At 37.3% G+C, this 18,049-nt stretch overlaps 1 protein-coding gene across 1 annotated transcript in view; it reads left to right on the top strand.

The window, feature by feature from the left end:
- Rit2 (Ras like without CAAX 2) overlaps positions 1–14,180 on the top strand; it is a 326,989-nt gene extending 312,809 nt beyond the window's left edge. Inside the window, exon 5 of the mRNA XM_005355850.3 lies at positions 13,069–14,180. Coding sequence (XP_005355907.1) covers positions 13,069–13,296 — 228 coding nt within the window. The 3' untranslated portion in view covers positions 13,297–14,180. The remainder of the gene's footprint in view (positions 1–13,068) is intronic.
- The last annotated feature ends 3,869 nt before the right edge of the window (positions 14,181–18,049 follow it).

Raw genomic sequence — 18,049 nt, 5'->3', positions numbered from 1 at the left:
GTTATAAGAACATGACTCATGCAATCATGAAGGCTGAGAAGTCCCAGTCACCATTTTTTTATTTCATTTAATTAACTAATTAATTTGTTTTTTTTTTTTTTGAATCAGGGATTCTCTGTGACTTTGGAGCCTGTCCTGCAACTAGCTCTGTAGACCAGGCTGGCCTCGAACTTACAGTGATCCGCCTGCCTCTGCCTTTCAAGTGCTGGGATTAAAGGCATGCACCACCAATGCCCGGCTCCATTTTTCTATTTTAAACTTAATATCCTAGACAGTCAGAATATAATTCCTGTCCAAAACAAAAGACTTTAAACCAAGGGAGTTGGTGGTAGTTGGAAGTCCAATCCTACAAGGCAGAAATGTTGATGTCGTGAAGCAGGAGAATTTGCGTGCTTTCTCTCTCAATCTGGAAACATCCATCTTCTATGTCTTGTCACTCAGCTTAGGCTTTTAATGGATGAAATGGCTTCTCAAGCACATAAGTGAGCACAATCTTCCTTTGTCTACTGTTCTGAACATCAATCCCATTTTGGGGAAAAAGCCCTTACAGAAATAACAAGAAGAGTATTTGCCAGTGATCTCAGTTATTTGTGCTCTGTCACGTGACACACCATTACAACAGAATTCTAGAACCCTTTAATATCACCAGCCAAACTGTGTTGTCTGCTCTTCATGGGTCCAAATTACTCCAGTGCTTATCTATTAAAAAGTTTGGAGCCCTTAAGAAGGTTACTGACTATGTGATTACATAGTATTCTATAATCTATATAAGAAACTTCTGAAAGAAATGCTATTATTTACTATTATTGGACTTGTTTTAAAGAAGAGGGAATTGAAGTTTTAGAAGCAAAATGGTTTTGCCTATAGCTATAAAGAAAATGACATTATTTTATATAATTATTGAATGTTCTCCATGATACTTCTGACAATGAGGAATCACAGAATTAATTAATTGGAACTCAAAATATTTGCATTAATTTTATAAAGTCTCTAGACAAAAGAAGGACTGATTTGATTAGACATGCAGTAGATGGGGATTGAACAAGTATTTCAAAGAATCCCATTTGATCACTGGGCATACTGAAGGAATTGTGGGGACTTCCTCTGGGATTCCTCATCTAAAGGTTGCAGATATAATTTTATACTTGAACCATGAGGCAAGACTTGAAGTCATTAGTCTGAAACTTATGAACATTCTGAGGATGACTCTATGTATTAAACTGACCAAAGCTGTACAAGGAGAAAATGTCAAGAGAGAAAAGAAGCAATGAAGATCACAGGTAGAATAGTGGGTGTGTAATTATAAGTAGAATGAGTGACAATTGAAGCATCAGGGAATTTAGAAAGAATATTGAGGATAGTAACCAGAAAGAACTTATAAGATTAAGAAATACAGAAATTATGAACTCAATGGGGAGTTTTGCATATGGTAAAATGTGACGGAAGCACTTGAAGATTGTCAATGAGAATGGATTTCAAGCTTTTGCAAGTCATGCTAAGAGGAGAACAATACCATAGGCTGTTAGGATTGATGTTCAAACCAGACCTGACTAAGGGAAGCCAGCACAATAAACAACATATTTAGTTTTGAAATTGAACACTCTTTTCCCCATAACTTCTCCAGCCTCATCCTTTTGATTATAACTTCAAAAACATATTTTCCCGATTAATCAGCATTTGACGGTGGGTGGAATGACAGTATATGAGAGTAACCAGAACTGAACTAGGCTGAAATGTGTGCTTCTTTTTAATTGTAGAGCAAAGCTACCAGAGACAGGGATGAAAATGTTGAACTTGAAAGGGTACCTAATGGTGCAGAACTAAAGTAGATATCAAAGAGCTTTGACGCCCAGATGGAGGTTCTCCACTTGACAGAAATCTGCCTCCCTTCCTCCAAGGCTGAATGAAAGGCATAAGACAAGATTATAATAACAAAGATGAATTTTCAGATGCCAGGCTTCAATTTTCGAGCTATTAGCTCTGGGTGTTTATATTCCTTCCCTAAGGTGAAATAAGAGGGCGAGGATCTGCTGAAAATGAGGATGAGGTCAGAGATAGAAAGCAAGAAGTGTAGATTCTGAAAAACTAAATGAGACATAGAAAAGGAGTCCAGCTTCTTACAAGTAAAATGATTGACAGGAGCATCAATGGCTCTGCTGGGCTTGAGCCTTAAATTTGCAGTGGTGTCAGCAGGCACAGGCATATAGCTCATTCAAACTATTCTCAAATCTCTGTGTATAAGGTCACAGAATGAGCAGCAGTTCATTCCTATCTTCCATACATCCCAAGATTGAAAGGCATTAGACTTGCTTGGTTCAATTTCAAACTCCTTTTCACAGCATGCCTTTTCTAAATATGACCCCAAAATGACTCATAGGCCAATAGTGAGTATGACCAATCTGTGAGAGAATTGTGACTCCCAGAGACTTCCTTTGAACCTCGGAGTGTCATCTGCCATTTTGATCTGTAGATTCTACTCAAGCAAGCATGGTAACCCTGTGTTTCCTTCATGCTGTCTGGGGATTTTTTCAGGGCACATCTTCTACCATAAAATTATAAGTAAATATGTATTTGTGATGCTTGAAATTGATTGCATGAACATTTTGCAAAAACTTAAAATCTTCATTAATTCAAATACAATTGCAACTTCTGAATTTTCTAACTCATAGGAGTCACTGTCATAAAAGTCAGTTGGCTCCTCCTTGGACATCTTTCTGACCACTTACGCATCCTTTCAGGGAAAGGATAATAAGGATACTTGTTTTGCACTGTTCTATCTGCAAAGTGCTCAGGTTTTATAGGAAACGCAGTGTTCCTTGCTCTCCTGTCTTGTATTCTGCAGGGAGTAGACATTATACAGTCACACAATTTATTACTTAATTATAATAGTTATATGTGTTATTAGTAGTATAATTTCCTTCTTTATGTTTTGAGCAACACAAATTTATTAATGTAATAAATTAGCTATTAAATATTTTTGATGCGTAAGGAATACTTTCTGTGAACCGTTGGAAAACTGACCTATTCATATTAATTTACTGAAGGTTTCAACAAGCCATTGATTTAATATATATCAAATGTACTCATTTCTTTATTGAATGTATATATTCAATAAAGAAATATAGCACATATGAACATATATCATACCTCTTCATATATATATATATATATATATACACACACACACACACATTAAGAGCACATTTGCTGACCAAGTCTATTGATTTATAATTTTAGCAATAGCTTTTTAAATCTTTAGAGGAAAATTTTAAAGAAAAAACTGGACATCATCATTGTTAGCAAAATATTTAGCATTAACCTTCATGTCTTTCCCTTTGTAACAACTATTGGCTGCCATGGCAACCTTTCCCCCAGCATTGCACAGTTCTTTTATGTGAAAAGCACAAGGCCTCAGAGACTTCAAATGTCTCCTTACAATGCAGTCCCAAACCTTTACCCTGGAGCCATTACCATTCTGGGCCTCAGAAGCCCTGGCTACTCCGTTTAATTTATTATGTCCTGCTTCAATCAATACCACTCTGGAGCACCAGGAGAGAGAAAGCCCAATGCATCTTGTTGTACAGTGTATGTTCACAAGAAAATAACAAAAATTCTTTTGTAAATTTCTCAGATGGGTTCAAAACAGTTTCAGCAGGTGGTAAACATCTTTGGCAGTCACACTAATTTGTGTTGTTCTTGTTTGCTTCCTAGTACCCAACAAAAGTTCCCTTCTTACTTCTTCATTCCTGTTGTTAGTTCTTTCCCTAACCCCTCCCCTTATCTACCTAGATAATTGTTGCTTTCAACTGCAGTCCCAGGTTGAGGCTCTGCTTTTTATTTTTAGAGAGAGTTGAGAACCATTACAATGAAATCGGAGGACACACTTATAAATGACATCCCAGTTTCCTGGTTTGGTGGTAGTCAGTGAAGTTTCCTTTTAATTTTCCAAGCGGCCCATTGCTGAAAAATGAGCTCCTCTCTCAGTTGTGATTTAAGCTGTAGTCACACAGCTTAGGTGTCATTCTGTAAATATGTCCTGCTTACAAGTGTCTTCGTGAGGATGGGATGAGGTGCAGTAGTGACTAAGACAACAATAAAAAGACCTTGTAGGGAATAACTAGGCTTCTATGTATCACAGAGAGACAGAAAATAAACCTATTAATACATCTGTAAAGTTATCTCTGAAAACAGTCAAGTGCCCAAGAAGAAATGAGGCAGTGGAATGAACATTTCAGCAATGTTCATGAAGATCCCTCTGAAAATGAGATGTTCACATAGGTGAAGTAATCAGGCAACAGGGAAGCCTGGAGGAGCACATGACAAACAGGAAATGATACTTGAGACACCTAAATGCAGGAAGGTTACTCTGGGCCTGGAATCTGTGCTGGGAGTAAAGGAGAGTAGTGAGACTAAAAGGCTTGATGTCATGAGAAACCACTCTTGTAGGTTTCCTGGTAATGATGTCTAGCAAGCTTTATTGTTTCTTGTCAGACTGTCTTTAGTTCACAAGCCTCCAAATATCAACAATTATTAATTGTGAAAGTTTGACCCTTAGTTTAGGCTTGTCCCATTAGCTTTTATAACTTAAATTTAACCTGCTTTTCTTGATCTATGGTTTGTCACATGACTTTTACCTTTCCACAGTCAGCTGGTGAAATTGTAAGCCTAGATTCTTCCTCCCAATTTCTCTCACTCTGTCAGGAAGTCACGCCTATTCTTTCCTGTCTAGCTATTGGTCATTTAGCTTTTCATTAACCAATCAAAAGGGGCCTTAGGCAAAGACACATTTTTTTACATTGCAAACAAATATTTTGCAACAATGGTAAGAAGTTGGGAAACTTTCCACACAAAGTGCAATTCAAAGAAGAGTTTTTCCACTGACCTTGAGAATTATACTCCTGTTTACTGTGTGTGCTCAGTATGTCAGCATGCCTGCAAAGCGTTTTTCTAAAATACCTCCCTGGATGCTTTCACCACATCTGTGAATAGGTTTCTGTAAATCAGTAAACAGAAACACATGAAGCCTAAATAACTCTCCAAGAGCTCTCAGCTGTGATGTTCTAGGATAGTTGGATTCTGGAATCCTGACCTCTCCATCCATTGGGAAGAGACTTTGTCAGTATGCGAATGTCTGCACTTCAATAAAAGATCATTTGGAAATCACATCTTGGCCTTTGGAACTGCAGTTTGATGGACTCATCAGAGTTGATCATGAGTCACTAGTAACAGTTTATGGATATCATCATTGCCACCAACAAGATTAAATATTTAATGTACTTCTGCCAGATGCATGGTTGTGACTCAGTATGGTTGAGAATAACTCTCGGTTGATAAGATAAAGCCACTTCTTCATCTATGGGTCTACAACAACAGATTCAAGAAATTGTATCCTAAATCTAGAGTGTGGAAGCATACTTATTCTGAACAAGTTGACCTTCTCTCATTACTATTCCCTAAAAATAGACTTTGTCAATCATAATATTTTATGTAGGTCCTGGAACCAAGTCGTCCTTCAAAGACACTTAGGGACAAGCAAACTATGTATGGGACCACTTGCTCCCCTTGTGGATAACAACTTTTAAGGAAGAATAAAGAAAACAAGATGGTTGGATAGAATAGAAAATATCAAAATAAAAGTCTCAGATATAATCAAATAAAAAATCAGGTTAAATTTATTAAAAACCATTTTCATTGGATCCGGCTATGAAAACCTACAAGGCCACTGAAATTGTTCAAACAAAGGGCTGGCGATATTGCTCAGCACTTAAGAGCACTTGCTTCTCTTTCAGAGTACTGAGGTAGGGATTCCAGCAGACAGTGTGCCACCCAATGAACTGTAACTCTATTTCAGGGTATGTGATATGCTTTCTGGTATCCACAGGCACTGGTCACACTCATGATGCCCATAAGCACATGCAGACAAAACATTAATAAATAAGAAGTGAAATAAATTTCTAGAAATTTGAATGTTACTAAGGAAAACAGAGCAATCTAAGTTTTGGGCTGATTTGTTTTCAAACTGAAATATAAGATGTTTATGATCATCAGAAATATATGATTCCTGGTGCATTGATGATGTGGGATGTAAAGGGAAATTATTTAGTAGCTCAATAGATAAAGGTGGAGGGAAAGAGACAACAGACAACACACACACACACACACAATTCTGGGGGTCACTCCATACAGCCACGAGATACTTTTCTACAGTGCTTCTGCTTGAAGAAAACGAGTCACCTGTCTGTTCAACATTAGCAATCGCAGTAGTTGGGACCAGTTTCCTTTTGTGCTAGTAAGAGTTATGAAGCTTCCTAGGCGCTACCATTACCTTAATAACCTTCACCATCACTCAATCTATTAAATTCTACTTTACATTCACTAAGCTAATATGGAAAGTTAAACAGATGTAAAGAGCCAGGCAGCTCCTAGAGTCAGCAGATCTCTGTTCCCGTGTGTACCAGCAGCTGGCCCATCTGGTGCCAGCCCTCCATCCTGTGCAGATTTTGCCTGTCCCAGCGATGTGCTAAGGCCTTCTCTAGCTGATGGAGCATGGCTCCCCTAGGTTTTTGAAATCTTCTATTACTTACATGAAACAATTTCCTCGTTTATTTCCCCAGCCTTCTCCCCGAGGCTTCCTTATGGCACCTTAGGTGTTACACCTTTTCTTTGTGAACTTTTCTTTGTTCCTTGACACTACAGTTCACCAATTCTTGCCCCCCTGCCCTCAAAACACAGCATGCATTCTCCTCACCAGTGCTGTGCTTTCTAAAATTTATTTGGAAGACAAAACATGCTTTCTTCTGCCTCTGTGTTCTTTGGGTTTAAACAGGGAAGCTGTTGCTTGTCTATTCTTGGGTTCTGACAAAAATTGATCACAGTTACCAAATGGAAAGTTTCCTGTTATTTCCAGTAACACTGCGGCCATAATTACCACCTTCACACTGCTCATGATTACTAAATATAGAACCCCAATATCTGATGGAATTTTTTCTTCAGATATGTTTGGGATATCTTTCTCCAAAACATTTATAATACAAATTTGTAAAGCTTGAAAGTGGGGATGATGAATATATGGTTTCATAATTTTGATAAATGTACATGACTGAAACATGGAAATTTTTAAAGCATGTCTTCACTTTAATTTCCTTTTTCATTCACTTTAATTTTCCTTTTTTTCAGGTCGTGGATCTACTTAGAATTTTAGAACTATGTATAAGAAAAAATACATATGTTAGTATTTATGTGCCACTTAGCTTTTACTCTAATTAATGTGGAAATTACTGTGAGACTCGATTAGATCTTTCAGAATTTATGATTTAGTAACTAATGAAAGGGTGAATGTTTATTTGTAAGTGGAAGGCATACCATTCCTGCATCACTGGCTGAGTGGTCAAAACAGGAAAGTTTGAGTTTACTTTAGTCTATACAAACATGAAGTTCCCATTCATGGTGCTATTTTGCTGAATCTAACGAGAATCTGTGTGTGGAGTGTTTTTTTTTTTATTTTTGCAATAGACTTAAAATTTTTATAAACTTTATTGTCGAAAACTGTAAATAAAATATACTCAATACTGAAAGTTGTGGAATATTACTTTAACTAAGCAAAGATATGGAGCATTTATTTATGCTGCATTTTCAAAGATGTAAAGATGTGTTACATTTGTTTATGTTGCATTTGTTTAGCAATGGAAAGATGTTTTGCTTTGCCTGCATGAGGCACCTGATTGGTCAAATCAAAGCTGAGTGTGCAATAGTTAAGGGGTAAAGGAATAGTTGGGGCTGGTAGGCAGAAAGAATGCGGAGAAAGGAGAGAAGAAGAGAAGAGAGAATGAGGGAGAAAAAGGAGATACCCATGGCCAGCCATCCAGGCAGCAGTCAACCAGCCAGACACAGAGGAAGCAGAAAAATAGGTCATACAGAATGAAAGAAAGGTAAAAAAAAAAAAAAAAAAAAAAAAAAAACCAAGGCAAAATGTAGATGAAGAGAAACAGCTTGAATTAAGTTATAAGAGCCAGTGGCAAAACTATAAGATAAGACCGAGCAATCAAAACTAATAAGAAATGTTCATGTCATGATTTGGAAACAGGCTGGTGGCCCAAAAGTAAGCCTGTTGCAACAAAAAGCTTAAAATTTAACACAACCTTCATGGTTTCAATTTTGAATGCCAGTTTTAACTAAACAGAAGTCCTTTTGGTTGTTTAAAATTTTGGGTTTGGCTTGTTTTGGTGTGTGATTTTATTTACATGGACTTGTAAATGAATTTTGAAATTTGTAACGATTTACTTGTGATTCTTGCATTTTTATAATTATAAAGCATTTCATAAATATGTGTATATAAAGAATGCATATATGAAAATATATGATAGCCACATACACAGTGATATAAATTTAAGGGTATAAAACATGTCAACTTAACTATAGACTTCTCTATTCCATTTGTCTCTCCCCTGCCCAAATTGCCTTTATTTTCTAGAAGAAACAGCCCCCATATATTTTTCTCAAAAATATTCTGAAGGAATTAATAAAAATTTTAAATTACTCACAGTGAATTTTGTGTCAGGGAACCAACACCACCACCTTCATCTCACTACCCATTTGGGGTGCCACCCCAAGAACACATCACAACCCTACTTACATGCTGATCTTTATCTGGGGTCTCTGTCATTGTTCAGAATTATACTACATGTTTAGTGCTTTAAGTATGCCCCATACATAGAATTTGTTGAGTAAATACTTCAGTCATTACACTTTCCTATTTATACTTCTCCAAAGCATGAATATGCTGATATGAACATCATATGAGGATGGATTTAGATGATCATACAATTTTTCATGTTACATTTCATTTCATAATTTATTTCCAAACATTTTCTAATTTTCATGTAATTTCACTTCACCTAAATGGAAGTATATTTTTCACAATATTTTCACTTGGAGATTTCTTAGTTATCCTTCTTCCTGATTTCTAACTCAGTTTCATTTGTTTGGGAATACGCTGTGATGTTTATTCATTGAAGTATTTTCAGTCCCGGTTTAGCATGGAATCTGATGCTTACTTGAAAATAGTACAACTATTTGTGGCACCGGGTATAACACCAAATATTTGAAAGTTATATCAACTGTTTGCATTACTTTGTTCAAATCTATATTCTTACTGACTTTTTCTGCCTTGTTCTTTCAACTGCCAAGAGCTGTATGTTAAGAATCTCATATAACATTGTGGATTTTAGTAATATCAGGTTTTCTTAGTTGAAACAAGTTTATTCTTATATTATTTTTCCAGTGGATTGAATTTACCATTATAAAACATTTCCCTTATAGTCTAGTAATATTCTTTATTATAGTGTCCCCTTTATCTGGTATTTATGTCTTATATCAGCTTTTTTCATGTAAGTTTAAATCTCATTCATTACAATGTGTTGTAGATGCAGGAGATTAAAGAAAACAGAAAATATGTTCACAAAGCGCATTTGATACTGAAAGTGTACAATTTAATGTGAAGCTCCATGGCTTTCATTCCAGATGTCTATTCTAATTGTATAGAAGATGTTCTTTGAATTACATACACTTTAAGTCTAGTTAATTTCGCTGTGTGATGTTTTGTTAATTGGCAAGCTTTTTGTTTTTTTTTTTTTTTTTAAAGTAAAGTTTCCATAAAAAAGAAAACAAAACATAGATGCAGGTATCACAGGTACTGCACTCCAGGTTGGACTGTTAGGAGTGAGGAGAGGGGCTGTCCTGTGTGCAAGAGGTGGGGGAAGGAAGGGCTCTCTTGTTTGTAAGGGATAGGGAGAGGGGCTCTCCTGTGTGTAAGGGATTGGGGAAAGGGCTGTCCTGTGTGTAAGGGGTGGGGGAAGGGCTCTCCTCTGTGAAAGGAGCTGGGGGACAGGATCTCCTGGAGGCAGCTTAAAGACAGTTGGAATCAGGTCTTGTTCTTAGTGTTCAAGATTTTGATAAGAAGCCTACAGAGTCTGATGCTTACCTATTAATCTTTTGTAAAAATCTTCTTTAATATCTTAAAATAATTGTTTAAATGTTTGATAGTATAATTGCATCATCCCGCCTCCATTCCCTCCCGCCAAACCTCCCCTTGTTCTCATCTCAAATTCATGAATGGAGGCCCCTGTCCACTTCAGCATGGCTGTCTAAACATTAAAATTTGGATAGAGTTTTAATGCCAAGTTTCAAATTGTTAAGATGGCAAACAGAAAGAAGGTGGAAACTCAAGGACACAGGAAATAGCATCACAGAGTCAACTAAACTCAGCACTCTGCTGCTGCAGGTTGCAGAAGAGCAGAGTAATGCGAGGCAGCGCATGGTGGAATCGTAAGTGCTATTAATCCTATAGATGCAACATATGAACCTCATTTCTGGGAACCTGTGATTAGCTCAACGCCATCCCAGACTCTTGTCTTCAGAACCTTCTTAGTCATATTAGTCGAAGCAACACCTATCTTCTCTACTTGTCAAAGCTGCATTAGCTACTTTGGGACATCACCAGACTGTAACACCAAACAGGACAGGCAGTGGGAAGTCACCACCTAGCAGCAGCCTAAATTCTCTCAGCCCTGTCATCTTGTGTCCAAATACAGTCCCAGAGTTCTCTAACTCTAGCAGTAAAGATAAGTTCTCGGATGCTGATGAATTAAACCAAATGACTCATCCTCAAACTGCTTAATAAATAGATTCTTCTGGATCTGCCTTCATCTTCATACACAGCCTTTCAGGAAATAGCCTACAGCACTCAGAAAACTCAGAATCACTGAATTCCTCCATGTCCAAAAGAACAAATTATGGGGTTCTTTTTTAATTCGTATGACAGCAGAAATGGAAATGGGTAAGTGGGGCCAGTGGAGGAACACAGACTATCATGCCCGAGTGAGGCTCTGAATGGACCTTAGAAAGGGAGTTCTTCCAACATTTATTCTTTAAAGAAAATGTAGTTTAGAAATGCATGCAGACTTTTGCATATCCAGATCTATTTTTTTTGAAATTTAACTAATTTTAATCCAGATCAGGTGTACAGTCTTTTCCCAGGGGAATAATAATAACAACAAACTCCATAACAGCACCAGGGAAAATAGTCAACCAGGGAAGTTGACTGAGATGATGTTTAAGTTGCTATCACAACTGTAGTAGTGATCTCTTTATAAAGATATTAAATACAAATAACCAAGGAAGCCATAGGTTTTTCTCTGTCCCCATCTTTTCCTAAAGAATCCAGGGATTTAATGGTTCAAGTCATGAAACAGTAGAGAGGGAAAACGCTCAGGAGGAAAAGAGCTGTTGGCCCAAAGCTGTTAAATCTTATTTTGGGTAAGATCTTTTCAAGTCACTGGAAGTTGCCCAATTATACTAAAGAGAACAGAGCTAGCTACAAAGGGACAGTTCCCTGGCTTTTGTAGAAGAGTGTAGCATTTGTAAAGAAGCAAGCTTCCATCATCTACCATGCTAGCCTTTTATGTGTTTTAATAGGATGATACAATTCAATACTCAGATCTGCACTAAATCAGCATCGTGTCTCATGTCTAGACTGCAGTGAACATTGCATTCTCACATTCTGCAATGGCTATGCAAAGTCTGTCCTGAGGGTGCCCTAAGCGGGTTTAGAAAAGAATGCAATATTAGTTGCTTCTTAAAAGGCTATGGAGGCAAGAGGATGAATTACGAAAGAGATTTATTTTCTCCAAATGACAAGATGTCTTTTTGATCAGTAGAGTTATAGCAGAAGGACATCACATATCTGATTTGCACATATCAAGAAAAAAAGTGAGATAGCTGGGACCAGAATGGTTATGAGTCCTGCTGCCTTTGGAAGGATGTCAATTTAAAAATCAAAACCATTTTATGTAGCAACTGAAGGAAAACACAAGCTTGAAGAAAGACAAAGTTCAGAAGCCCATGAAAGGACGGAAAATGGAATCCAGTGAAAGATGGGGCTATTCCATAGAGATGGAGAATCTGAGTCTGTGATGCAGCATTAAGGGAATGTCTGGTGTGGGGAAGGATTAGGCTGGCCACTCAGTTCACACCTGGTGACCAGGCCAACAGGCATAATGAAGCAACAACTCGTCTTCATCAGGACAGCCTATCACTCTTATCTTATTGCAGTGTTCTCTACCTCTGGGATACTGAACTTTGTGACCCAGATGAACAATGAAAGTGGAGAATGCTCCCCCTTTTGTCCCCTCTGTGACAGTCACAATTTTAACTTCAGTTCTAAGAAAAATTTCAGGCTTTTCCAAATCTTATGCTTTGACAAACAGTTATGAAGCCAAGTCACTGCATTTAGGACTCTATTTCTGCTGTTCAAACATAAAAACTTCATTTACTCTTCACATGTTAAACACCATGGATCATGTGTAAAGTTTATAGCTGGATAAAGGCTAATTTATCACAGTAACCATGTTTTTCTTACTGATTCCTTCATCAGAAAGTTGTTTTTAAAAGTCCATCATGCATTGTTAGATGAGAACTCTGAATTATATAAGAATCACCCCTTCAGCACTTGAAATGTTCCCAGCACAGTCATTCTATAGATGATGCCAAGACCCCCAAAAACCATCTATGATGTTAGTGTAACTCATCTACTCTTTTGTGTAAAAGAAGATGAAGCAGACACCAAAAGATCACTTTGATTATCTATAGTTGCAAATCAAAAAACAGTTAAGGTGGGACTTAAGGTGGAATTCACCTACAGCAGTGCTGTTGACCACTGAGCTTCCATGCAGGTTTTGATATTTGAAGAACTGGCTTTGAGTTATACTGACTTTTCCTGTGTGGGATTCAGATTTCTCATTTGTCCTTCAAGTCCAGAAATTCTAGAACGTTTTCACAATCAAAAATCACATTTTACCTTTGTTCATAAAGTTGAAACACAGAGGCCAGAGTGAGGAGAACATTTTGGGGGGGGGGTTATTTTTATTTTTTTAATTTTTTAATTAATTAATTTATTTATTAAAGATTTCTGCCTCCTCCCCGCCACCGCCTCCCATTTCCCTCCCCTTCCCCTGATCAAGTCCCCCTCCCTCCCCTCTCTTTCTAATATTCTTTGTTTATTTCCCTCCCTAGGTCTCTACAGAAGAAGGCATGAATCTTGCTCGAGAATACAACTGTCCCTTCTTTGAGACTTCTGCAGCCCTCCGATTCGGTATTGATGATGCTTTTCAAGGCTTAGTGCGAGAAATTCGCAGGAAGGAATCCATGCTATCCTCCATGGAAAAGAAATTAAAGAGGAAGGACAGCCTGTGGAAGAAGATAAAAGCCTCACTGAAGAAGAAGAGAGAAACCATGACATGACACTTTGCTTCTTGCCTATCCTGTCTCTCTTTCTGGATTTTATCAACCAGGCAATTGTTCCTCTCCTTCCCTGCTCCCCAACTCTCAATATCTACCTGCAGGCAAACATTAGACTTCTATAACTGTGTGTCTTGAGATAGTTTTATTTTGCCTTTAACAGCTGGATAGATTTTGTCAATCAACTGGATAATGCTATTTAGATTTTACAATATATTACCAAATAAAATTAACATTCCAATTGCCTCATTTTCCTGTAAAGAGTTGCTTCATTTCGTATGCTGTCTGGTTATAAAGAAAATATGCAAACTTGTAGCTGGGATGATAAAAGGCTTAGGGGATCTGCTTTTGCCTGATAGCTCTGGCTGTTTGCACTTCACAAATCTGTAAATAATGAAGAGGCTGAAAGGGTTCAAAACAAAAGGCCTAGACCTGGTCTTCTCTTAAGTGGAAGAGTTTTGGTATTTCTTCTTGAGTCCTCTATAGGTGGGCATTTGAAATGTGATTGATAATATAAACTGATGGGTTGTTGAAGAGCAAAAATGATATGCCCCCATAGTCACAGTGCTCAGCCTGTCATACACTTTTAAAGAATTATCGCAATGAATTTATTGTGAAGAAAGAATGTGGTTCCTGCGGTGGGAAGACAGAAACTATATGAACTCGCCCAAGGAAGGAGCTGTGACCCTCTCAGCGAATTCCTCTTAGGATTGGTTCACCTGCATAGTGGCCATCTGTCTGCAGGGATGTACCTCGGCAAAGCAAATGTTCTATTCATATTACTAAATTCCCTGTCTCATTTTCCTTGAAAAACTTCAAGAAGCTGTCATCGGAAGTGCTGTTGTTATTTGTCTTACAGTGGTTCATTGTGTGAAATAAAATCTCCCATTCACCCATTCTCCCCCTGTGTAAATTAGTTTGTTTAAACCCAAGCTCAGAAAGCAACCACTAGAAAGAATGATAATGGACACGTGTTAAGGAAAGAACTGAAAAGTTAAGCCTAAAATAGAATCTGTCAAAGCAATTTTCATGGATTGAGGGCAGTTTCATCATAAATTAGGGAACAGCAGGGTTGAGGGACAAGAATCTCATTGACTCTATCTCTTTCCCTTACTTGGCCCCCGATGCTTCAGGAACTGGCTAAGTGCTGAGATTAGAGAAATGAGTCACTCAGACATGGACCCTGACTTCCTGTAGTTTAACATTTACCTGGCAGATTCACTTCACTGAAATAATACTGGAATCATAAATTTTTGTAAAGGAAAAAGACACACTTCATGTATATAGATACAAGGGATATATAGGTTAGGGGTTTGTCAATTTCTAGCTGTTGAAATAAAACTTAGCGTTTTAGAATATTAAATTTTGGGGTGATTTTATACCTTAGACTAGGATTCTTTTCTTAGGCCCAAGAAGTTGATGTTATTTATCTTTTGTTGCACTAACTGTTGCACTATATCCCCTTGAGTTTTTCTAAAGTCACATTCTTTATACAGTTTTCTTCATCCTGAAATTCTGATAAAACCAAATGCACTACGCATTTCTCTTCTAAGGTATACATCATTAGAAAGGTATGTCAGAAAAAAAAGAAAGTAAGAAAAAAATTAAGATTGCTAAAAGGCTCTAAGTCATTAAAAAGTTAAATTTATATTTGGTTTCACATAAAAATTATACATGTTACTAAAGTTCCATGTAATGAAAGATTCTGATAGTTAGAATCTGTCTTTGCCTCTACTCCTTCCATTTTGAACAGCTAATCTTTTTTTTCTGTTAAGTTGCTCATTCAGCCCCAGCATTTCTTTGTGTCCTGAGACTGAGACTTAAGCCCAGCAATCTATCTCCTGTTTGCAAGAAAATGCAATTTAGGAAATAATTGGCACTATTTTCTCCATGACCAGTCTGTCTATTTGTAAGCCTAGTGATTTTCTTGTCCATGTGTTATACCTGACACATTTTCTATACAATCAAGTACTTAGGAGCTTTATTTTTCCTTTGATTTTTAAATACTCTGCTATTGACTCTAAATGTCTTATTTATTATATATTCATTATACTTTTACTCTTTCTTCTCCACTATAACCCTTGAGTAAATAATTTGTATCACTTAAATTATTTGTATATAATTAATAACTTATGCTAAATAACTGTCATCATCTAAAATTTCTCAATGGAAGTTGGATTAGAGAATAGTTTTCCTCTACAGCTACATTCAATGACTATTGAAACATTCCAAGTGGAATAAGGTCAAAATATTAGGATTTTTGTCTGTGACAATAGTCTTATAACTTTGTAACTGTATCTGGGTCATCTCATGACATCTCTAAAAATAAGAAATTCACAATGTGCCTGTGATACTCTACCTTTAGTGTCTCTGGCATTTTCTAACCTGGGACTCCAAATTTTATCAGACTTTTCTCATTATACAATCCCCAAACTTCTTTAGGTATAGGTATAATAGCACCCTCACTCCTCACTACCTGTTTTCTCTATATTAGAGTTTCCAGAAAAGCATAATGAATACGATGCAATTTCTATAAAATATTTATTAAATTGACTTATAGGATTACAAGGAATACAATTTCTAAAACAGACATACAGGATGGAAAGCCATAAAATCATCAATAGTTTTGGTTGAAAAGATAAATTCTTTGGAAAGAGAAAGAGACCAAATATATAGTCTCCATCAGAGGCCAACCTCTCCTCTCTCTGAGATGGCCATGGTCACAAGTTTCAGTTTATGAAATGGTACAACCCCCTCATTGATAAAGGAATTTACAGTTAAGTTTCTGAATTCCTTAGAGTTTCATTGCCATAACACATTTATGATAATTTACAAATATAAAAGAATCTCACTTTTGAATATATTTTAGATATTCAAATATATAATTGGTTGGATCTGAGGCATTTGGATCTATCATAATAAGAACATATGGTGAAGCAAAGCCACTTACCTCATAGGCTGGGTGTGAAAGAGGAAGATGCAGGAGATGGAACCCATCATTTCCATGGAGAGCAAAAACAAATAATTTAAAAGTATTTCATTAGGTCCCACCTCTTAAAGGCTCCATCACTTTCCAGCAAATCTAAAGGGTTTGGATAAAGCTTTCAACTAATAGACCTTTGGTGTGTTTGCTTAAATCACAGTACTAATCCACTCGCCAGAGTTCTCTGAAAAATCTTTCTGAAAATGTCCAGAAGTATGCTTTACTCACTGTCTACTCAGTAAGTCCTGACAAGTAGTTGACCTTCAAATTCTGTCACCACAATTAGGGCTATTGTCTGACCTACTAGCTACTTTAAAAAACTGTGCAGAACCTTCATCTGGTGATGGATGGAGATAAAGACAGAGACCCACACTGGAGCACTGGACTGAGCTCTCAAGGTCCCAATGAGGAGCAGAAGGAGGGAGAACATGAGCAAAGAAGTCGGGACCACGAGGGGTGCACCCACCCACCGAGAGAGTGGATCTGATCTACTGGGAGCTCACCAAGGCCAGCTGGACTGTGACTGAAAAAGCATGGGACAAAACCGGACTCTCTGAACACGGCGAACAATGAGGGCTGATGAGAAGCCAAGGACAATGGCAAGGGGTTTTGATCCTACTTAATTTTCTGGCTTTGTGGGCGCCTAGCCAGTTTGGATGTTCACCTACCAAGATATGGACGGAGGGGGAGGACCTAAGACTTACCACAGGGCAGGGCACCCTGACTTCTCTTAGGACTGGAGAGGGAGGGGGAGAGGAAGTGGAGGGAGGGGGAGGGAAATGGGAGGCTGGGAGGAGGTGGAAACTTGTTTTTTTTTTTCCTTTTCTCAATTAAAAAAAACTGAAAAAAAAACTGTGCAGAGAAACCTGAAGTAGGAAAACAAAGAAAATGTAAAATTTGAAAGTGGTGAAAGGTAGAAGGACTTCTGAAAGGAATAAATGGAATCTGACCATCAAAGCTGGAGCTAGAAAGAAAGAAACATATAATTCACTTCTGTGGTCTGCACCCAGCCACTCTTGTTCTTCAGTCCAGCTTGTCTCCAGGCTACAACCTGGAATAAGTCGTTCCCTCCATGAGTAATGATTCCAATTGTTCATTTTTATAGAAAAGTCTTTAAATAAAACCCTATCAAGAGTATAAATGATTATGTCAATGAGTTTTCATCCCATTTACTTTAAAAATATTTCATAGCAATTAATCCCATTCATTGAACAGAAAGATTACTTAAAAATATAATGTATAAAAAACCTGTAACAATAAAGTCTCCCTCTATAGATGAAAAGCACGCTCAGAGGAAAGACAATCTGCATATATGATAGACTAGACAGGCCGTCTGCCCTGCCTTCTGGTTGTCCTTACTCTACACTACTTCTAAGGAGCTTGGCAGGCCAAAAGCTAATTTCTACAGTGACATTGGAGCCATTTATTTATTTTATTATTTTATTTTTAATTGTCCCTCAAAAATAAGGCCATTTAGACATGACAATGCCAATTCCATTAGATGAAAAAATCTTGCCCCAACTGTTGCTAGAATAAGTTTAGGTTATGACTATATCACCCAGCTTTAGTAAAAACGTGTTTGAAAACAGAGAAAACTTCTGTCAGTCCTAGCACGCCACTGTGGATCACAATAAAGATTTATTCACAGGACTAACTATGTTGAAATTGGGGCATTTCCTACCTTTCTCTAGAGATGTAATTTAAACCAGCTAATCAATAAATTAAATAAAAAACTTTTCTTGAATAGACCCATAGCGACTCTTTAAAGCATAT

The sequence above is a fragment of the Microtus ochrogaster genome, chromosome 18 (genome assembly GCF_000317375.1).
Source record: "Microtus ochrogaster isolate Prairie Vole_2 chromosome 18, MicOch1.0, whole genome shotgun sequence".
Classification (NCBI taxonomy): domain Eukaryota; kingdom Metazoa; phylum Chordata; class Mammalia; order Rodentia; family Cricetidae; genus Microtus; species Microtus ochrogaster.
This window is presented reverse-complemented; position numbering and strand designations above follow the sequence as displayed.